The 22,834-nt window shown below is 35.3% G+C and overlaps 2 protein-coding genes and 1 pseudogene across 5 annotated transcripts; all 3 read left to right on the forward strand.

The window, feature by feature from the left end:
- The first annotated feature begins 2,261 nt into the window (after positions 1–2,261).
- Positions 2,262–9,618, forward strand: LOC108836034 (uncharacterized). Of its 3 annotated transcripts, none has more exons than XM_056988463.1 (23): positions 2,262–2,443; positions 2,719–3,050; positions 3,146–3,214; positions 3,285–3,422; positions 3,506–3,623; positions 3,901–3,983; positions 4,061–4,156; positions 4,405–4,573; positions 4,674–4,816; positions 4,910–4,996; positions 5,391–5,576; positions 5,844–6,011; positions 6,134–6,254; positions 6,344–6,413; positions 6,769–6,856; positions 6,963–7,083; positions 7,524–7,717; positions 7,798–7,906; positions 8,195–8,344; positions 8,438–8,540; positions 8,726–8,899; positions 9,047–9,192; positions 9,271–9,618. In XM_056988463.1, exons 2-23 carry the CDS (start codon positions 2,808–2,810, stop codon positions 9,462–9,464), a joined length of 2,970 nt encoding a protein of 989 aa, XP_056844443.1. In that variant the 5' UTR covers positions 2,262–2,443; positions 2,719–2,807; the 3' UTR covers positions 9,465–9,618. The 3 variants fall into 3 exon arrangements, with proteins under 3 accessions (XP_056844443.1, XP_056844442.1, XP_056844444.1); XM_056988462.1 differs by having other exon boundaries at positions 2,780–3,050; XM_056988464.1 differs by having other exon boundaries at positions 2,780–3,050; positions 4,088–4,156.
- A 1,256-nt stretch (positions 9,619–10,874) lies between these two features.
- Positions 10,875–18,083, forward strand: LOC130494582 (uncharacterized). Of its 2 annotated transcripts, none has more exons than XM_056988460.1 (23): positions 10,875–11,138; positions 11,428–11,695; positions 11,764–11,832; positions 11,904–12,041; positions 12,144–12,261; positions 12,412–12,494; positions 12,580–12,675; positions 12,765–12,933; positions 13,023–13,165; positions 13,256–13,342; positions 13,701–13,886; positions 14,211–14,378; positions 14,512–14,632; positions 14,726–14,795; positions 15,212–15,299; positions 15,403–15,523; positions 15,772–15,965; positions 16,046–16,154; positions 16,252–16,407; positions 16,721–16,823; positions 16,990–17,163; positions 17,483–17,628; positions 17,710–18,083. In XM_056988460.1, the coding sequence occupies exons 1-23, from the start codon at positions 10,987–10,989 to the stop codon at positions 17,901–17,903; spliced, it is 3,153 nt and encodes a 1,050-aa protein (XP_056844440.1). In that variant the 5' UTR covers positions 10,875–10,986; the 3' UTR covers positions 17,904–18,083. The 2 variants fall into 2 exon arrangements, with proteins under 2 accessions (XP_056844440.1, XP_056844441.1); XM_056988461.1 differs by having other exon boundaries at positions 10,998–11,138; positions 11,384–11,695.
- A 1,944-nt stretch (positions 18,084–20,027) lies between these two features.
- On the forward strand, positions 20,028–22,833 carry LOC130495498 (cyclin-dependent kinase C-2-like; annotated as a pseudogene).
- The last annotated feature ends 1 nt before the right edge of the window (position 22,834 follows it).

The following is a 22,834-nucleotide window of genomic DNA, read 5'->3' on the forward strand; positions in this document are numbered from 1 at the left end:
AACTAAATATTTTGGATACCAAAAATATCTAAAACCTAATTATATACTTAAATATATTAGTTCTTTTAAATTTTATATATATTAGATATTAATTAATATGAAAATACGTAAAATAACAAAATATGTTCAAGATACTGAAAATATATTATTTTCTCCATTTAAATATTTAAATTAAACTATTTTATGTAAATTTAAGTATTTAGTGTTATATTATTTTTATTTTTGGATCTTGAGGATTAAGTATATTTGAATTTTTTTAAAATTACATAACTAAAAAGGTACCCAAACTCGAACCTGAATTGAACATGCAATGTTTCGAACCAAATCCAAACCATATTCAAACCAAAAAAATTGTAAATATCCTAATCATATTTAAATTTTTTACTCTAAAAATCAAAATCCGAAATCCGAATATATCAACTAAATCCAAAGATATTTGAGTGTTCATCCCTTGAAAAAATATGCGACATATCTTTATTACAACTTAAAATAAATAATATAATTAGTTATTTCACGTAAACGTGCATGGCGCGAATTACTATCTAGTCTGTTTAAACCGAAGTACATCTCTGTAAGTAATTAACTAACCGCCACCTGATATTTCGTTAGCAATGTTATAATGTTCATAAACCGAAGTACATCTCTCAGGTCATATGACTAGACACTTCAGATTTTGAGGAAAAAGCAAATAAATATATCGGAATATAATGTTCGTCCTCTGAAATCTGTTTCGCCCTGGAAGTACGAGTAATCTTTTTTTTTTCTTGACAAAAAAACTGATATATTAGTCAAGTTTGAGGTGGTCTAGGAAATCAGACCGGAATAAAAATAACCAATGTAATAAAAATCTCTATAAAAGGATCGTGATATCTTAACTAATAATTAAGACGGTACATTTTCAGATAGAGAAATAAAAATGATCGAGAATTCAGGAAGTCTACTCTTTAGCTCCTTTAGTTCCTTTAGTTCAGTAGAAGTTGAGTCATGCATATGGGTCTTAAATCATTGAAAGTAGATCTTTACAATTGATCCCAAAAATTTGACATGTCGATTGCTGAAGCATGCACTCCATCGTCCATAGAAGGACTTCAAACTCCGCTGTCATGTTAATCTGGTTAAGTCTGTCCAATTCTTCCTTTTCACATTTGTCATGTTTTCCACTCCAACATAGGTCAGGTTTGCTTTTTCCTCTTTAAGTCTTTATATCTTCATATCAATATCATGCAACAAATGTTGTTCCGTGAGCTTGCTAAGAAAACCAGATGCATTTAAAATTATTCTTTTACTTGTTTCTCAAACTAAAAACGATTTAACATTCGACTGAATCGAAGGGTATGGAAAACCCCACTATTTTTTTCTTCTTGTATCATAGTTTTGAAAATAGAAAACAAAATTCAATCTCAATAAGGCTGAAATTGACGCATTATAACCAAAATACAGTAATACTTCTTTAAACTATATATAAGATATAAACAATCCGCAATAAGGTCCAGGGACTTAAAAGTTGCCGCATGCATGAGAGAATACCCTGGGAAGTTTATTTACGTCATATATAGTCTTGCCATAAATTTTTTGTGACACCTAGATAGATTCAGTCCATTTTGTTTTTGTATGCTTCTTAACAATTTTTAGTGGAGAAACCCATGGAATATTAAGGTGAGAACCACCACAATAAGTAAACTAAATCCTCGTAAATGTGTGACTGGCTACATAGCGCATATGCTAACATGAACATATATATGATAGTATATCAGTATCACCAACAATGCTAACATGCATATACATACGGATGATGATATACCACTCACCATTATCTCCAGATTTTGTTATCTCATAGATGTTTCTCTCTTTAAAATCCTGACTATGTTTGTATTTAAGCATACTGTAGATCCTAATATCAAATCTCACAATTATTAAACATAAAGAAATAATTAGTCAAACTGGGCAACACTAATTACTCTTTTTCCATAATGAAAGATTAAAATCATTTTTAAATTTAAATTGAAGTATAAACTAAAAATGAAGAAAAGAAAGAGATACCAGAAAAAAGTTCACAAAATCTCACACAACAGGAAAAAATAGTTACTCATTTAGTATACTTGATCAAAAATATTAATTTAAACCAACAAAAGCACTCGTACGGTTTATAATTAGTAGTTGCGGTAAATCTTTCATTTTAACTTTTGTTAACGTTATTCTTCTTTATTATATTAAGATGGTGGAACTCGAGGCTAATATAAAATCAACAAGGGAATTAAAAAACAACGAAAACTGAACTTAATGTCCAGTGGCCACCAATGGAGAGCTAACATAAGCAGCACAATCATCGCCAGCGTTGACTAGAGGAAATCGATCTTCTTCCTTCTTCAGTAACGATCGTTGTCTTCCTTTGTGAATCAGATCGCTACGTTTCTGTTCTTTTATGCAGTTAGATCACAGTCAGGTTGTTTCTTGCTCGATTACATTCCTCTTTGACATTTCTGATAATTTATTTCGCTTTAACTTATGTTCATCCTTTGATATCTCTCATCTGGAGGATTAACTTTGATTTTTGGTTATGATTTTAGGTGCTACAACGATTTTTGGTTACTATCAACTGTATATTATTAAAAGGATTAGTCGACGTTGAGTTGTTTGATTGATTATCAATAGCTTTTGTTATAGCATTCAAATTTTAGACAAGAGGCTAATTTGTTTCTTTCTCTTGTTTGCTCGAAGAACATAACTTAAAAGGTTATAGGAGTACTTACTTGTACAAGTACAACCACTTTGCATGCAGAAGGAAGAGGAAAAAAAACGTAGTCAAGATGACAGTTAGTGGAGATAACTCTGAAACTAAAGGTATTGCTCCAACCGAAATGATATTTGAGCCGATCTTGGAGCATGGAGTTTTCCGGTTTGACTGTTCCGTGGAGCATAGGAAAGCTGCATCTCCAAGTGTTTCATTTAAAAACATCAAAGACAGGGAGGTTCGGGTTATAAGTGACAATGTTCCAGCATATACTCCTACTTGTGTTTGTCTTGAGGAGAAGCAAGTTGTCACTTTTGAGGTTAGCGTCTTCTCAAACTTATTTTACAATATTCATTTTGACATGATCCAAGAACTTACCAGTATTTCAGAACTTAATGCTAACTTGTGATGCAGTTTTCTCCTGGCACGTCGTTTTATGGGACGGGAGAAGTTGGTGGCGAGTTGGAGAGAACAGGGAAACGGGTCAGTCATTCTCTTTTACATACGTCATCTATTTATTTCACCTAACTAATTTGGCAAATATAAATGTCAGGTGTTTACATGGAACACTGACGCATGGGGATATGGCCCTGGAACCACCCCGCTGTACCAGTCACATCCATGGGTTCTAGTTGTTCTTCCTACTGGAGAAACACTAGGTGTTCTTGCTGATACAACACAAAAGTGTGAGGTATATGAATAGCTAAGTTGGTGCCACCTCTTTGCTATGTAACCTGTCATCTTCAATTAGAACATAATTTTGTTGTTGTCTAGATTGATCTGAGGAACGAGGGGATCATACGAATAACCGCTCCAACGGCATATCCAATTATCACATTTGGTCCATTCTCTTCGCCCACTGCTGTCTTGGAGTCCTTGTCGCATGCCATAGGTATGTTTTTTTAATTCTCCTTCTTTTTCTTTTTTTTCGAATTTCTTAATCGTGCTTCTTTATGTCATTGCAAATTTGCGTATATCAGCTGTTAACTTGGCTCGATAACTATAGAAAAGATCACTAGTTATGATAACTGTTTATGCAATTTATATGGTTTGAACCACTTTATATCGTTTGATTACTAGTTTTTGTCTTGACTTTTGTTCCTTAATAAGTATTATTTAATACGTTATACTTCTTGCAAAAGAAAAGTTATATACTTTCTATTTATCAGGAACTGTTTTCATGCCTCCAAAGTGGGCATTAGGCTATCACCAATGCCGTTTTAGTTATATGTCAGAGAAGAGAGTAGCTGAGGTCAGTGTTTTTGTTTATATTCTTGTTGTTTGGTGAAGCTGATGAAATAATGAAAGGTTATAAATAAGTGATTGCAGATAGCTCAAACATTTCGTGACAAGCAGATTCCAGCAGACGTGATATGGATGGATATTGACTACATGGATGGTTTTCGTTGTTTCACATTTGACAAGGCATGTTTTTCTTCTAGATCATTTCAAGTTTATTTTTATCAGTACTTACCATGGTTTACATATATATATAGACTAAGGTTTGTAAGTTTTAGCCTACAAATGTATCCGAAAATTAAGAAAAATACTCAAAACTAGTCTGCTTAATCTTCGATTAATCTGTGAATTCCAATAAACCCGATTCTGCCCATCGTAGTTAAGAGTTTAGATATTGACACTAACATTAATAATTTATGGAATATTACGGTCAGGAACGTTTCCCGGATCCTAGTGCTTTGGCAAACTATCTTCACAATAACGGTTTCAAAGCGGTCTGGATGCTTGACCCTGGGATAAAACAAGAGGAAGGTTACTCTGTTTACGATAGCGGAAGCAAAAACGATGTTTGGGTTAAACGAGCAGATGGAAAGCCCTTCATTGGTATTTCAATTTGGTGTCATGATTTTTTATGCTGTCTTGTCATGTCTTTGTCTTGATGTATATGCAGAAAATTTATGACATTTGTGTTTGGTTTCATTAGGTGAAGTATGGCCTGGACCTTGCGTTTTCCCTGACTACACAAATTCCAAAACTCGGTCTTGGTGGGCTAATTTGGTTAAAGACTTTATATCAAATGGTGTTGATGGTATTTGGAACGATATGAATGAGCCTGCAGTTTTCAACGTAAACTTTGTCTTACTTTACTTTCATCTTTTGTTATTTTCTAGTCAGAATCTGTTTCCATTTTACATGTGTTCTTATTTTGTCTATGCGCAGACCGTGACAAAGACAATGCCTGAGAACAATATCCACTGTGGAGACGATGAGCTTGGAGGTGTTCAAAACCACTCACACTACCACAACGTATTTTTCTTGTTCTACTCAAATTTAAATATTCCTATGCATGTATGAAGTTATATTAGCTATATAAATATGCAATGGGTCCTTGCCTTTCTAGATTTTCACCGTTCCATATGGTTTTGTGCATCTAATATATAGAAATAGAGTAATAGTCTGATAGAATGACAAACAACTATTGTAAATGACTTGTAATCAAGAAAATACAGATTTCTATTAGTTATTGCTCTATAAATTTTCCCTTGCATCTTCCGAAAAAGCCAAGTCTCTTCTGAACGTATGTGTTGAGTGCTCTAGCCAAAGAAAATAAACTTTGGACATGCGGTAGCTGTTTTTGCATGTTTTAGGTACCTTGCTAGGCATTTGAAGTTAACATATTCAAGATTTTGTCATTTTCTAGGTCTATGGGACGCTGATGGCAAGGTCAACTTATGAAGGGATTGAGCGAGCTGATACGAATAAGCGACCTTTTGTATTGACAAGGGCTGGATTTGTAGGGAGCCAGAGATATGCTGCTACTTGGACAGGAGATAACCTTTCAACCTGGGAGCATCTACATATGTCTATATCCATGGTGCTTCAGCTGGTAAGAATTTCAAGAGTTCGCTGCATATTTATCACAAAATAAAACACCATTGACTTGGATTACCACTTAGGTTGACAACTTAAAATTTTATACTCATGAACATGAATAAGCGTCTTTGTGTACCTTAAGTTCCGATGTTGCTTATAACTTAATACTTTTCTCACTTTAGTAGAGCTAACCACATAAATCAGTAAAATATGGTTTTGCTGGAAGAAATCACAAATACAATTGCCACTTTTTAACTATAAAACGTTAAATTTCATTCAGGGGCTGAGTGGCCAGCCCTTATCAGGGCCAGATATCGGTGGCTTTGGAGGCAATGCAACTCCGCGGCTATTTGGACGTTGGATGGGGGTTGGAGCTTTGTTTCCATTCTGTCGTGGCCATTCTGAGGTTGCCACTGATGACCATGAGCCATGGTCATTCGGAGAAGAGGTATAGAAAGATAGTCACCTGAAATAATGCCTATAAGATATGCATGCCATCTCTTAAAGAAAGTCAACTTCTGGTTTTAGGATTTTTATTTTGCCACTAATAAACTATGATCTCTTAATTAGTGTGAGGAAGTCTGTCGTGCAGCATTGAAGAGGCGTTACCAACTGTTACCACATTTTTACACCTTATTTTACATTGCCCATACAACTGGTGCTCCAGTTGCAGCTCCAATCTTTTTCGCTGGTAGTTCTTTTGTAGATTATTGGATTAACATCTCTTGAACTTTTGCAGTTATATATTATGCGATCTCTATCGTGTTTTCATAAATGCAGATCCTAAAGATTCTAGACTAAGGACTGTTGAAAACGCCTTTCTTTTGGGTCCACTTCTCATATATGCAAGGTTTTCTTCTTCCTCTTTCCTTTTCCAAAAGATTGTAGAAAAGCTTTTCATGACTTTACTATGTTATGTGATGTGTTCTAATTTGGCCACTTGATGAAGTCTTAAATGCTATGAAAGTGAATTCTTGAAACAAGTGATCAGATTATTGGGCATAATGAATAACAACTGATGAGGTGTTGCACAATTGAATAACAACACTGTCATCATAAATTTTCACCTTGTTTATTTTTCTTTTGAGTCATTAACTGTTAAACTTTCAGGAAAAATGTTTATTAATTCTTGTGAGTCGTTCAATAGTTTAATCTGAAATCATATACTCATCAAGTTGTTATTGGTTTGTTCTATCACTGTCTAGCACTTTAAATAATCAGGGATCGCATGAGTTGCATCACATATTGCCCAAAGGAACTTGGTTGAGGTTTGATTTTGAAGATGCACATCCGGTATGATTGCTGATAGTTCTGACTCTTTCCTCTTCTTTCTTTGGTAAAGAACTTAGATTTTTGTTTTATGGTTTCGACATGTTGCTTACTCGTTTCTTTGTGTCAGGATTTACCGACATTATATTTACGAGGTGGATCCATTATATCAGTGGCTCCTCCACATCTACATGTTGGGGAGTTTACTCTGTCAGATGACTTGACCCTACTTGTGTCATTAGATAAAAATGGTAAGTTTAGCTTCTGATCTAGATAGAGGAGACCTGCTTTTGGCTTAGGCTATACAAAAGTAGTATACTAAACTAGCTGATTCTCTCATGCCTTGAGCGGGAACAAATTAGTGTTTTCTAAGAAATTGATAATATATATTTTTAAAGATAAATATCTGGGATTATAATTTTTTTTTGGATTTGTTGGTATCAAATTTTATAGGTTTAGTTATAAGAAATAAAATAATACCTTTTGAATCTCTGTTTAATTTTTCTTTGAATTTATTACTAAATAAGCTATACGTTAATGGTAGTTTATACTTTTCAAATCTGATAAATGAATGAGAGAACTATATTCTGAAAACTCACTTGTAAATAATAGTATAGATTTGTTCATCTCGCAACTTATTACTGTTGTCAATCTCTTAATAATCATGAATGTAATTCTTTGTCTATGTCAGGCAAAGCTGAAGGTCTCTTGTTTGAGGATGATGGAGATGGATATGGCTACACTAAAGGAAATTTTCTAATCACAAACTACATTGCTGAGAAGCATTCGTCTATTGTTACTGTTAAGGTTTCAAAGACTGAAGGAGATTGGCAGAGGCCAAAGCGCCGTGTTTATGTCCGGCTATTAATAGGAGACGGTGCAATGGTACCGTTCTTTCTCTTGTTAAGAAAATCTTGTGTAACTATTAAGTTAAAAACATTTGAATCATAAAAAATGTTGAACAGCTTGATGCTTGGGGAATGGATGGAGAGACTATCCAGATTAATGTGCCTTCAGAAAGTAAAGTTTCAGAATTAATAACCACGAGCAGTGAGCGCTTCAAAGTTCATATGGGTAAGTCTAAATCTCATCTTCTCAATATGCATGTAGGATAGTGTGTAATCAGTTTTATAAATATTGATATATATTGCTTTTTCTACCTTGTTACATACTGATGTACACCTCTTCAGATTATAGCTGCTGGCCGCTATCTTAGTATGCGCGGCTCATCATTGTAGCTTTTTGATATATTTGTGAACATTATCTTTATCATCATAAAATAGCTAAATCCAAAGACTAATTCTTACGTAGTTTTTTGTGAAAATATTCATAATGTCTTCAATGTGTATTATTGAAATGTAGAAAATACAAAACTGATACCTGAGAAGGAAATGCTACCTGGACAAAAGGAACTTTCAAGGTTGCCGGTTGAGCTAAACAATGGCAACTGGAAACTAAACATAGTTCCTTGGATTGGTGGAAGGATAATGTCCATGTCACATGTTCCATCAGGTAATATATTGTTTTCTGTTTACTAGTAAGCATGATAAAGGTTGGGTCAATGTTTACTTTTACTTAACAATTTTGCTCGATTACAATTTTCAGGAGTACAATGGCTTCATAGCAGGATAGATATCAATGGTTATGAAGAGTACAGCAGTACTGAGTACCGGTCATCTGGATGCACTGAGGAATACAATATCATCGAGTGAGTTTACTTTGACGGCCTCGATCTCACACATGCATATACGTTTTATACTCTGAATCTTTATATAAAAGTACAATGAAGGCAAAGAGTTCACTGCTGCATCGGTTTCTCGGTTATGGAAGGCAACGCTCTCTGCATTATCTGTATTTATGTTACTAAATGAATTGTTTTATCTCATAATGTAGGACGGATTTAGAACATGCAAGTGAGGAAGAATCTATTATTCTAGAAGGTGACGTAGGTGGTGGACTTGTTCTTCGGCGTAGAATTACCACACCTAATGACAATCCAAACATTCTTCGTATTGCCTCTGTCATTGAAGCCCGCAGTGTTGGTGCTGGTTCTGGTGGATTTTCAAGGTTTGTCTACTTGCTTCACTCTTTCCTGAACAGTGAAACCCAAATCTTTAGTAATCTTTGTTTTCTGATTTAAGTAGAGTTTCTAGACATAGATAGCTTGCAATTTCACATGGTGGTTCTTTTGATGATGGTTACTAAACGCTGCAGGCTGGCATGCTTAAGAGTCCATCCAACTTTCACTCTTTTTCATCCAACCAAATCGTGTGTCTCATTCACATCGATTGATGGTGCCAAGCATGAAGTTTGGCCTGATTCTGGAGAAAAGTTATATGAAGGGAACAACCTCCCACATGGTAAGTACTATACATCTACGCTCTTCTCATTGGTCTCATGTTTTATACAATATCAACTTACTTTATATTTTCTGGCAGGTGAATGGATGCTGGTAGATAAGAGCCTCAATCTAGGGCTGATAAACAGGTTCGACGTTAGTCAGGTCTTCAAATGTATTATCCACTGGGACTGCGGAACCGTTAACATGGAGCTATGGTCTGAAGACAGACCTGTTTCCAAGGAATCACCTCTGGAAATAGAGCATGAATATGAAGTCACTAGTTTCCCATAATTGTGTTGCAAATGTGTTTAACTCAGTCCCCCTGTTCGCAAAAATCTACTTGGCTATTTTGGGTTGTTCTGTTTTCTATGCATTAATAAATGAATGAGGAGTGTTTGACATATATAAGTACGATACTGGAAGTAGTGAGAGACTTTGAACCGTACGAGACTTTGAACCATACGCTGGCATAAATATGAAAATTATTTTTGGGAAATTCTGTAAATTTACTAAAAAGTTATTTTTCATAAAATATAACAGACGGGTATTAAAATGACTAAAATATATTTTATTAAATAGGCAAAAGATATTTGTTGACAAAAAAGGTAAAAATATTTATATGGTTATATCCTATGATTAATTAGACTAGATTTAAGTGTGTAGGTAATAGAGCATGGGTCAATGCTCTTATTCACCAGCGATCGAGAAAACACATCATGTGAAAGAAAACCGAAGAAAAAAATCTAAATTTTGTTTCATAAAAGAAATCTTGATTTAATGTTTAAAATTTAGGGGATACTGTTTAGGATTAAAAATATATTTAGAATTAAAATAATTTTAAAATAGTTTCAAAACTAAAATTTGGAATTGAATACAAAATTTTGAAAAAAAATATTTTGATTTTTTTTTCTTTTTTCTTTTTTTTTAATACTTATTTATATATCTATAAATAAAGATAAAATAATTTTTTATCTCTTTAAAAAAAATTATTTTGGCCATGTTCTTTCTTACACGTTATTTTGTTAAAAATTTAATTTTTGAAGATTTTTGCTATCTTTTAAATTATATTTAAGATGATAATAACACAAAAGAGAAAAAAATAACAGGAAACAGCAGTGAATAATAAAAAAATGAGAGGAAATGTCCGAATAGAAACTGCAAATTTGGTAAAGAAAGTAGCGCAAAATTAAATTGCGCTGCGATTTGTTAAAATACTAGATTAAAGGATGGATACATTTTTTTAAAAAACGTTTTTGAAAAAGATAATTTTTTATATAGATTTTTCTGTAATCATATTTCAACTTAATATTAATTTAATTTGATGTAATAATCTATTAAATTCATTACTAAACCACATTTATCAATTGGATATGATAATATTTTAATAGAATAAATTAGATTATGATCCGTCCTAACATGGCGAGTATATTTTTTATTTTACTTTTTAAAAACAATTTAGGTTTGTATTTATGTTTTTCTTATTATATTTTTGTTTTCTGTATAATATTTTTAAATAATTAATAAAAAATTCTAATATATTCTATTAAAATAGTTAGACCACTTATATCAATTTTCAAAAGAATAGGTATTTTGAAGTATTAAACAATTGCTTGATCGGTAAAAGTAAACAGTACTTAATATATAAGATGAAAAATGCAAACGGTTATTGAAAAAGAGCAAACCAAATGCCATAAACGATCGTATCACCTTTGTGAATGGTGTGGTGTCTAGAGGGTGCGGGTTTCAAAATACCGCATCCAAAAAAAAAACGCAAATTGATTGTCGCCACATTCATAACCCAGGTATCTCACCAATGGTATCATCATCATCACTCACAAGCGGAACTCTAGCCTCTTCTCCTTCCTTCTTCTCTAAATCCAATCGCTCTCTTCCCTCTCTCAATCCGATCGCTCCATTGCTCTCCCTTCCCGCTATCAGATCCTCTGCTCTTGCCGTCACCACCAGGTCCTCTCTTGCATTTGATCTCTCTCATTGAGAAAACTAATTTGAATTTTGGGTCTTGATTTGGTGACTTTCGATGCTGTTTTGGTGAAAGTTGATAACTTTTGATTGCTTTTATTGAAAAGTTCGAATCTTTACCAATTTGTTATGCAGAGGAAGCAAGTTAGAGATGATTTATTTAGAACCTTGCTCTGTATTGTAGATGAAGAAGACTAATAGTTTATTTTCTTGGAGAAATGTCAAAACAGAGTTGTACAAGGAGTACTTACTAGTACAACCACCTTGCATGCAGAAGCCAAGGAAGACGGTGTCTAGTCAGGAAGATGAATGTAAGTGGAGGAGATGGCTCTGGAACTGCTCCATCCGACATGATTTTTGAGCCAATTTTGGAGAATGGAGTTTTCCGGTTTGACTGTTCCGTGGAGCATAGGAAAGCTGCGTTTCCAAGTGTCTCATTTAAGAACTGCAAAGACAGGGAAGCACCCATTCCTAGTCACATTCTTCCAGCGTTTACTCCTACTTATTCCCTTCTTCAGGACCAACAAGTCGTCACTTTTGAGGTTTGCGTTTCTTTTTTTCTTTTTTTCTGAAAAAAGTTTCAATCTTGACATGTTCACTTGTGATGCAGTTTTCACCTGGAACGTCGTTTTATGGGACGGGAGAAGTTGGTGGCCAGTTGGAGAGGACAGGAAAACGGGTGCGTCATTCTCTTTTACATACGTCATCTATTTATTTCACCTAACTAATTTGGCAAATTTAAAAGTTCAGGTTTTTACATGGAATACTGATGCATGGGGTTATGGCTCTGGAACCACTTCACTTTACCAGTCACATCCTTGGGTACTAGCTGTCCTTCCAACTGGAGAAACACTTGGTGTTCTTGCTGATACCACACGAAAGTGTGAGGTATTACATATGGACATACCCCTCTCTTATGTGGACTCACTTTGCAATGTAATCTTTCTTTTTTTCATTGTATTGACATATTTTTTTTTGCTTGTCCCTAAGATTGATCTAAGGAAAGAAGGAGTCATAAGAATAATCTCCCCACCATCATATCCGATAATCACATTTGGTCCGTTCTCCACACCCACTACTGTCTTGCAGTCCCTGTCCCATGCCGTTGGTAATTTATCGATTTATGTTTTTTCTTCTTTCTTATTAGTTGTGCTTTTTTATGCATTGAGACATTTCATATTTCAACCTTTGTTCTCTCTTTTCTTCTCCTTAGTAAATATCATTCTGCTCTAGATAAGTTATGCTTTCTACTTATCAGGAACTATTTTTATGCCTCCAAAGTGGGCATTAGGCTACCATCAATGCCGTTGGAGTTATATGTCTGACAAGCGAGTAGCCGAGGTCAGTATTTGTTCATATTCTTATATATTGTCTATAATTTTTGGGCCTCCTGTCATGATTTTCATCATTGTGGCGATGATTGCAGATAGCTAAAACATTTCGGGACAAGAAGATTCCATCTGATGTGATATGGATGGACATTGACTACATGGATGGATTTCGTTGTTTCACATTCGACAAGGTGGGTTTTTATTAGTGCTTCTCATGGTTTATACGTAGGCTAAATTTATAAGTTCTAGGTATTGACATTTATATGAAACACTATTTCAGGAGCGTTTCCCGGATCCTAGTGCTTTGGCAAAACATCTTCACAATAACGGTTTCAAAGCGATCTGGATGCTTGACCCTGGAATAAAGCAGGAGGAAGGTTTTGATGTCTACGATAGTGGAAGTACGAATGATGTTTGGGTTAAGCGAGCAGATGGGAAGCCCTTTATTGGTATTCACTCTCTTGTTATGATTTTGTCTTGTCATGTTAATCTTATACTTAATTTAAACATTTCTGAAGTTTATGTATGGTTTCATTAGGGGAAGTGTGGCCTGGGCCTTGCGTGTTTCCTGACTATACGAATTCCAAAGCTCGCTCTTGGTGGGCTAATTTGGTTAAGGATTTTATTTCAAATGGTGTTGATGGTATATGGAATGATATGAATGAGCCAGCAGTTTTCAAAGTAATTCTCGTATACTTTGCTTTCATACTTGAATTTTCTAGATAGAATTCTTTTTGAGTTTTTCATGCGATCTTGTTTGTCAATGTCCAGGTCGTGACAAAGACTATGCCTGAGAACAATATTCACAGAGGAGATAATGAGCTTGGAGGTGTTCAAAACCACTCGCACTATCACAATGTATTTATCTTCTTCTATCGAGTTTCAAATTATCTCATGTTTGGAGTTATCCAAGTTATATAAAAATGCAGTGGGTCCTTGGCTTTCTGGAGTATGTACATATAGACATAGGATGATAGAAAGATATGGAAGATTATTACTTGTCTCGTTATGGTATGGTGTTATTAGCTCTTAAAATTTTATCTTGGAGCTTCCTCAAAGTTACTTGCCCATATCTATGCTGAGACAAAGGAGAAATTTTTTGTAGTGCATCTAGAGTGAAAGTAGTTGGTTTCTGAATGTATATACCTTTCGTACCATATTTAGATAAGATAGTAAGCACTTCAAGTTAATATTGTCAAGATTTACCGTTGTCTAGGTCTACGGGATGCTGATGGCAAGATCAACTTATGAAGGGATGGAGCTAGCTGATACGAATAAGCGACCTTTTGTATTGACAAGGGCTGGATTCATAGGTAGCCAGAGATATGCTGCAACCTGGACAGGAGATAACCTCTCAACCTGGGAGCATCTACATATGTCTATATCCATGGTACTTCAGCTGGTAAGAATTTCAAGAGACCATGTCCTCCTTATCGCAAAACTAAACCGCTGAGTGTGCGATTATCTTTTTTGATGTGTAGTTAATCTGTTTGGTTAATTGCTTAATTGGTTGATTTCCTTATATCAGTAGTTTTCTTTTGTTCTTTTGAATTCTAGTGTTGCTTCTAACCTACAATTGTTTTCCAGTTTAGTAGAGCTATCATTACAAATGAGTAAATATATATATATTTTTTTTAAGTTCTGTATATTTGATTTGGTAAAGAACCATGTGACATTGTCATGCGTTAAATTAACATCTGCAACACCTTTGATAACTTATATTCAGGGACTTAGTGGTCAGCCCTTATCAGGGCCGGATATTGGTGGTTTTGCTGGCAATGCTACTCCACGGCTATTTGGACGTTGGATGGGCGTTGGAGCTATGTTTCCGTTCTGCCGTGGTCATTCTGAGGCTGGCACTGATAACCATGAACCATGGTCCTTCGGAGAAGAGGTGTTTTTTTTTTGCTAGCAAATCTTATAAGAGCTATTTCAGTATTAGAATTCATATTTTAATAATATGCATGGAACGAGCAACGACTTGTTAGTTTGCAATCTCTTATAGAAAATCAACGATTTTTAATTAGTGTGAAGAAGTCTGTCGTGCTGCATTGAGGAGGCGTTACCAACTCCTACCACATTTTTACACACTATTTTACATTGCCCATACAACTGGTGCTCCAGTTGCAGCTCCAATCTTTTTCGCTGGTTGGTTTGTGTAAAATTTAGTATTCCATTTCTTGAACTTATGCAGTGATATCTTATGTTCTCACTTTCCTTTTTTCGTCTTACTGTATGCAGATCCTAAAGATCCCCGCCTAAGGACTGTTGAAAACGCCTTTCTTTTGGGTTCACTTCTTATCCATACGAGGTTTTCTTCTTCCCATTTAGAGCGGAAATGATTGGTTCTTCCATCTTTTGCTTGTTGAATTTTGGAATTATTGCTTCCCTTTCCTCAAAGCTTACAGATTTCATGAGTAAACTCTTTAATATAAGTAATCAGATTTAAGAGTTTAAGCATGTTGAACTAGAACCATTTATTGGGCATACTGATTGACAATTAGCGAGGATTAGTCGTAAAGTTGTTTCAATTAAATTAAGATTGCTGCTATCATAAAATCTTTCACCTAGCAATCTGTCTCTGTCGGTGTCTTGTCTTTTTTTTTGAGTCATTTATTGTAAAATCTTCCAGGAAAAATGCTGTTTGTTTATCCTTGTGAGTTGCTCTGTAGTTTATAAACTGCCAAACATCTAACTTGCATTTGGTTTGTTTCTATCATTGGCTAGCACTTTGTCTAATCAGGGATCACACGAGTTGCAGCCTGTATTGCCCAAAGGAACTTGGTTGAGGTTTGATTTTGAAGATTCACATCCGGTATGGTTACTGAAACTTTCAGTTTCCTCTTCCTTCTTCTATTGGGAAAGAAACAAATTAAGTTTATGTTTTCCACGTTTTGTTATTCCGCTCATGATGCCAGGATTTGCCGACATTATATTTACAAGGCGGATCCATCATAGCACTTGGTCCTCCACATCTCCATGTTGGGGAATCTAGTCTGTCAGATGACTTAACCCTACTTGTGTCATTAGATGAAAATGGTAAGCTGAGCTTCTGTTTTGACAGAACATTCTTTTTAGCTTAAGATATGATAACATTGTAACTTTCCATTCTGCTTCTGTTGGTCTTGTTGTAACTTAGTTAGCAGAGATGGAAAGATAACTGTAATTGCTTCTGGTTGTTGTGCATAGTAATGTTTGTTATTGTCTTTTTCAACAGCTCTTAAGCTTTTGTTTTCATATTATCAACTTCATAATAAGCATATGACACTAAGTTTTTCATTTGTCAGGGAAAGCTGTAGGACTCCTATTTGAAGATGATGGAGATGGATATGGCTACAGAGAAGGCAGATATCTAATTACACACTATATTGCTGAGCGACAGTCTTCCATTGTTACTGTGAAGATTTTTAAAACGGAAGGAGAGTGGCAGAGGCCAAAGCGCCGTATTCATATTCAGTTATTGCTTGGTGGTGGTGCAATGGTATTGTTATTTCACTTGTTAAAAAAATATCTAGGGGGGTGTGTAAGTTCAAAAGATTTAAATATTACAATGTTGAACAGCTTGATGCTTGGGGAATGGATGGAGAGACTATCCAGATTCAGATGCCTTCAGAAAGTGAAATTTCAGCGTTAATATCTACAAGCAATGAGCGGTTTACACTTCATATGGGTAAATCTCATCTTTTTAAATATGTTTGTAGCCACACCCGAATTCTAAATTTCATGGTTACTTTCTTAGTGTCTTTCATGTGTATCATTGAATGTAGAAAATACAAAACTGATACCTGAGAAGGAAATGCTACATGGACAAAAGGGAATGGAACTTTCAAGGGAACCAGTTGAGCTAAACAGTGGCGATTGGAGACTGAACATAGTTCCTTGGATTGGTGGAAGGATATTATCTATGACACATGTTCCATCAGGTAATATATATCGTTGATACACTCTTTTGCTGTCTATTATTAACTTTTAAAAAGCTGAAGATCACTTGTGAATGAGATACTTTCAACATTTGTGTGGAGGAGGCTCAAGATCATACACAAGTTCTATTTTTGAAGTATATAATCTCAGCCATGATCACAAGCACTTGAAATTTGTGTTACAGTAGTAAATGTAAAACTTGCTGAATTGTGTAGGATTGTAAAGAGTGATTCGGTTTTATTGCTAACCGGGTTATGTCCTGTTTTGACTCTTAGAAGGTTAAAAATAACAATTTTGGTTGATTGCACTTTACAGGAGTTCAATGGCTTCACAGCAGGATAGAGATGAGTGGTTACGAAGAGTACAGTGGTACTGAGTACCGATCAGCTGGATGTACCGAGGAATATAATGTTATTGAGTGAGTTTACTTTGACAATCTCTCTCTTTCACACATGCACATTTCATGTATGCGATGGTTTTTGATATGAACATACAGTGTCACGTAGGCTTAGACTATGGCAGGTAGCGCTCTCTCTACATTATGTTTACTTCTGTTACTGAATGGTTTGTTTCATCTTGTATAGGAGGGATTTGGAACAAGCAGGTGAAGAAGAATCTCTTATCGTAGAAGGTGATGTAGGTGGTGGACTGGTTCTTCGGCGTAAAATCGCAATACCTAAAGACAATCCCCGGCTTGTTCAAATTGCCTCTAGCATTGAAGCCCGTAGTGTTGGTGCTGGTTCTGGTGGATTTTCAAGGTCTGTCTTCTTTCTTTACAATTTTTCTTTCTCTTGCCACCATGCCTATGTTTAATTTTTTTGTTAAACATTTTATCTACATCGCTCTAGTACCTAAGACAATTTATAAGATATGGCTCTCAGACCACTCTTGCAAGAATACATAATCGTAGAAGAACAGTGGGAAAAGAAACTATAGTAATCTTATTGTGTAATGTAATTAAAGGTTTGCGCATAATAGGTTACTTGCGTGTCACTAAAAAGTTTTATTTAAGTTGAGAGTATGATTCAAATTCTGTGTTTATCTTTTTTCATGTGTGGTTGGAAAATGATGTTGCAGGCTGGTATGCTTAAGAGTCCATCCAACTTTCTGTCTTATGCATCCGACGGAATCGTTTGTCTCGTTCACATCGATTGATGGTACAAAGCATGAAGTTTGGCCAGACTCTGGAGAGCAATTATATCAAGGGAACAACCTCCCACATGGTAAAGTACCTGTACCCTCTTCATATTGTTCTCTCATGTTTTAATAAATAAACATCGTCTTCTTGTTTTTTTTTTTTGCAGGTGAATGGATGCTGGTAGATAAGAGCCTCAATCTAGGGCTGGTAAACAGGTTCGACGTTAGTCAGGTCTTCAAATGTTTTATCCACTGGGACTGTGGAACCGTTAACTTGGAGTTATGGTCTGAAGACAGACCTGTTTCCAAGGAATCACCTCTGAAAATAGAGCATGAATATGAAGTCACAAGTTTCCCATAATTGTGTTGGATTATATGTATTTACGATATCAGCTCATTACCCTGTTCTACTTGACTACTTGGGGTTGTGTATAAATAAGTGAATGAGCAGTGTTTGTACGTTTAGATTTACAGTTTCACTGTGTTGTATTGGATTTACTTTGCTACCCAAATAAACCAATACAAATTATATGTGAGCTTATTAACTGACCAGCCTAGGGAAAAATGTACACGATGTCTGTAAGGATTAATGGTTTAGTCTGGTTTGGTCAATCTCAGTTTCAGTTTCTATCGAGTTTAAAAATGATTTTCAACAAAGACTAAGAAATCGAAGTATATACTATTATTTGATGAAATTTATTTGTAATGTGTACACTAATTAATTATAGAATTTTTCTAATATTAAAAACAAAACAAAAATGAAAATATCTTATATCTAAAATTCAACGAAAAAGGTCACTTCTTTTTTTTGACGGCAGAAAAAAAAAAGAAAAAAAGGTCATTTCTTACATACATATTTTGACTCATAATATTAATACTTATATACAATTTTCTTTGCAAGATGTTACTTTCACGAACGGACCATTTAAACTCTTATTACATGGACCCGGAAAGCAAGCCAAAATACATTGATCAGTGTTTAAGTACTGTATGTTATTAAATCATTGTGTAATAAGGGTGTGCATTTTTCAACTTATATCACATACGAAACTTTCATTCATTCATTTTAACCATATTGCAATCATTTCGCTTGAGCATATAACGTTTCATTGGTTTATCAATATTGACAGAAAGCTCATCTTATTTTGACTTTTAACCCATATGATAGTCATAGATAATGTAAAATTTGATTTTTATATATAGATATATATATATGTAATATAAAGAAGAAAAACAAAATATGAAATGCACATCCATATTTTCTCACGCACCACCAGGAACCTTGAAAACTGAGTAACAAAAACAAATACAAAAATCGTTAATTATAAGTAAAGTACGAAGATGATTAGATTTGTAATTGTAAGTTTTAAGTGATACTCACTTCCGCAATAGGATCCCGGAACTAAGAGATCTCCGCATGCATGAGAGATTTTGAAAAGCTTATTTTGGTCAAAAATTGCCGAAAATAATCTATTGGCGCCTTTGCAGAAGCAAGCCATGTTATCGATTTGTATATATTCGCAGCAATCTTTGGATGGAGGAACCCATGGTGTACCCAACTTGAGAGAATCAACACAGTTAAAATACTCAGTATCACGTCTTTCCATAGTACATGGAGGTTGAGCTTGCGATGGAATTAATCTCACAATCAGTAATGTAAACATGAACAAATAAATGATCTTGAGAGACTCAAGAGTATAAGTTTTCACCATCGTTTCTCTTGTTGGTTTCTTTCTTCTATATGTGTTGATACTCTTCTTCACAAGCGCTTTCATATATTATATATATATGCAAATTCTATTTATGAAAGTCCAACAATGCAATTATGAAAGAAAGAAAGGGAATTCAAATCCATGCCAAAAAAAAAAACACAAAAGAAACAAGTCCCTTTGAATACAAGGGTAATAAATATTAATTACTTATTTACCATCTTAAAAAATGGTTACATCTAGAGTTTGACTGAAAAACATATTCAGCAATAATAAATTAGAGGAAAATTTAAATTTTATTGAATGATTCTGATTTTCAGCCAATTAGATGAAAAAATGTTTTTCATCCATTAACACCAGAGAAAAGAAAAAGTAGGTTACCATGTTACTCTAGTACTAGTCAAAATAAAAGTTTTACTCTCAGTTTCAGTTTTAATTTCCTCCACTTTTAGTTTTTTTTTTATCTCAGCATTTGACTTTATTATTTACCAATCAAAGCCTGAAAGAAAAAAATGAAAAGAAGAAATCATTAAAGAGGTCAAAAAGAAAATAAAGAAACACAATTAAAAAGATAAAAAAGAATTACACAAGTACTATCAAGTATCAATCTTCACTCTTTTTGTCAACTAGTAATTACTCATTTACCATATTTTTCGTCAAAAAAAAAATTACTCATTTACCATATTTGATTATTGACTATAGTATGTTTTCTTTTTAACAGTCAACGTGGGTTACTTGCAAGGGAAGGAACACGCAAAATAAATTAAAAAACTAAACCGATCCCATAAACCGAAAAAAAAAACGCTAAGAAGGCTCTTAGGGTTTCCCAGCCGACGGAAGCGACGACGAGGGCCGAGCCAAATACGATTCGTCAATCGTTGGAGAAGGAAGAATGGCGATTGCGGATTTTGGGCAATTGAATATGGAGGAGCCCCCTCCGTTCTGGGGATCTCGTGGCGTCGATTGCTTCGAGAAGCTTGAACAGGTCGGCGAAGGAACTTACGGGTATCCTTCTTCCTCTTCTGGGTTTTTGTTATTTGATTCCGTTTTGAACCGATTTTGATTGCTAATTCGCCATTCCGTTTGCTTGATTTTTGGTCTGAGATTGTGTATTTTTTTTTGATTTGAGTAAAGTTGGATTCTTTAGGGTTCAGGTTGTAGGAATCGTTATGCTTGAGGGTGTTAATAGCTTTGCATCATTAGTAGTTTTAAATTTAACCCAATCCAAAAAGCTAGATTACACAAAAGTTAAGCTTTTGATAATTGTGAGTAAACATCAATCTCAAGCTTTTTTATTTTATTTTGGTGTTAATATGTCTGGCTACAGTCAAGTATACATGGCTAGAGAAATTAAAACTGGGGAGATCGTGGCTCTTAAGAAGATCCGTATGGACAATGAAAGAGAAGGGGTAAGCTAAGCTAATCTAAGCTTCATCTCACTACTTAGCTTACAAAAGTTGAATCTGTATGACTTATATCAATCTCTCTTTTTTGTTTGCTTTAAGTTTCCCATCACAGCCATCCGTGAAATCAAAATTCTGAAGAAGCTGGATCATCCAAACGTCATTCACTTGAAAGAGATTGTTACTTCCCCTGGTAAACAAGGAACCCACCTCTCTCAACCTGCACTAGCTTCAGAATTTTCCCTTGTTAAGTTTGATTCTTATGCCTTCTTTTTGTTTTTACTTTACAAAAGGTCGAGATAGGGACGATCAAGGAAAGCCAGGTTAGTGAGACTTATCCAATATCCTTTTTTTTTTGGACAACTTAGACATACCGTCGTCACATAGTGAAAGCTTCTGTCTTTTGATCTCATTTTTAGATAATAACAAATACAAGGGCGGAATCTACATGGTCTTTGAGTACATGGATCATGACTTGACCGGACTTTCTGATCGTTCTACTCAGGGATTTACTGTTCCTCAGATCAAGGTATCGCCATTGGCTTAGATACCTTGTTGTAGCCTTTGCAAAAACCTATTTTTATTTCCAACTTCGTTTGATATTTCGACATGTATAGTGTTACATGAAGCAACTGCTCACTGGGCTTCACTATTGCCATATTAAAAAAGTTCTTCATCGTGATATTAAAGGTGATTGATTGACTATCCCCTAAATACATTTGTTGACGGACCTTTACTTGCTACTTTTACCTATATATGATATTGTTGATGCAGGTTCCAACCTCCTTATTGACAATGAGGGAAACTTAAAGCTTGCGGATTTTGGGCTTGCACGGTCCTATTCTCATGATCACGATGGAAATCTTACAAACCGTGTCATCACGTTGTGGTATAGGTATGCATCCTTTGGAAGCTATACACATTAAAGAGAGAGAAAGAGAGAGAGAGAATAAGTCTTGCTTAACTTTGTTTGCATCTTTAATGTATTGCTGTAGGCCCCCTGAATTGTTACTCGGTGCCACAAAATATGGACCAGCGATTGACATGTGGTCAGTGGTTGCATATTTGCTGAGCTTTGAATGGGAAACCAATCTTGCCTGGCAAAACTGAGGTCGGTTTTTTTTTCATCTTTGGAACATCTCGCGCATGCGTTAGATTTTGATTATTCACTCAAAATGTCATCTTTCTCCAGACTGAACAATTGACTAAGATTTATGAACTCTGCGGATCTCCTGATGAAAACAACTGGCCTGGTGTTTCGAAGATGCCTTGGTTTGACCAACTGAAATCACCTCGGCCCTTGAGAAGACGTTTAAGGGATATCTACCGAAAGTAAGTTTATGCGGTTGTGCCAGTTGCAACACTGTACCTTTTTGTTACAGGAGAGGTTTCATTTTGGCTTTTTCTCTTTTACTATAGCTTTGATCGCCATGCCCTTGAACTACTGGAAAGAATGTTGGTGCTGACCCGTCTCAGGTACCAAACTAAATCTGAAATATAGCAAATTGCATAAATTAAGAGCCTTCTTTTTTTTGTGAGATTTAGTTCATTTTGTTGGTGCAGAGAATATCTGCAAAGATGCTCTTGATGCAGATTACTTTTGGACTGATCCGTTGCCGTGTGATCCAAAGAGGTAATCGAATTGCTCTTAAGTTTGTTATTGTTTATGAAAAATCATTTGGTGCATATGACCGGACAATGTTCCATGTCTCCCTCAAACAGTCTACCCAAATATGAATCATCACATGAGTTCCAGACAAGAAAAGGCGGCAAGAGATGCGTCATAATGAGGAAGCAGCCAAAAAAACAGAAAATGCAGCATCCGCAGCAAACACTCTCGTTGGCCTCCACAGCAACACGGTGTTGGTCAGGCTCATGCCGCTCCACACTGGCCTGCTGGACCGAACCACCCTATTAACAACGGACCACCACCTCAACTACCTGCTGGTGGACCTAGTGGTCATCACTATTATCAGAATCCCCGTGGCCCGCACCTGCTTCAAACGGGTACCAGACTGGAGGGTATAATATCGGAGCCGTGGAGGTTATAGCAGCGGATCATACCCTCACAAAGTCGAGGTGCACCTTATGGCGCTGGCCTAACGGTGGCTATGGTGTTAGACCGCCCAACTACTCACAAAATGGCGGTCAGTTTAGTGGCTCTGGAAGAGGACAGAACC

Source organism: Raphanus sativus, chromosome 6 (assembly GCF_000801105.2).
Source record: "Raphanus sativus cultivar WK10039 chromosome 6, ASM80110v3, whole genome shotgun sequence".
Lineage (NCBI taxonomy): Eukaryota > Viridiplantae > Streptophyta > Magnoliopsida > Brassicales > Brassicaceae > Raphanus > Raphanus sativus.

Excerpts from the sequence above, each read along its gene's own strand:
- LOC108836034 (XM_056988463.1), top strand. The coding sequence starts at position 2,808 with ATGACAGTTAGTGGAGATAACTCTGAAACTAAAGGTATTGCTCCAACC. Across the intron at positions 3,051-3,145 it reads AGCAAGTTGTCACTTTTGAG|TTTTCTCCTGGCACGTCGTT; the intron begins GTTAGCGTCTTC and ends CTTGTGATGCAG. Across the intron at positions 3,624-3,900 it reads GTCCTTGTCGCATGCCATAG|GAACTGTTTTCATGCCTCCA; the intron begins GTATGTTTTTTT and ends TCTATTTATCAG.
- LOC130494582 (XM_056988460.1), top strand. The coding sequence starts at position 10,987 with ATGGTATCATCATCATCACTCACAAGCGGAACTCTAGCCTCTTCTCCT. Across the intron at positions 13,166-13,255 it reads ATGAGCCAGCAGTTTTCAAA|GTCGTGACAAAGACTATGCC; the intron begins GTAATTCTCGTA and ends GTCAATGTCCAG. Across the intron at positions 17,629-17,709 it reads AGGGAACAACCTCCCACATG|GTGAATGGATGCTGGTAGAT; the intron begins GTAAAGTACCTG and ends TTTTTTTTGCAG.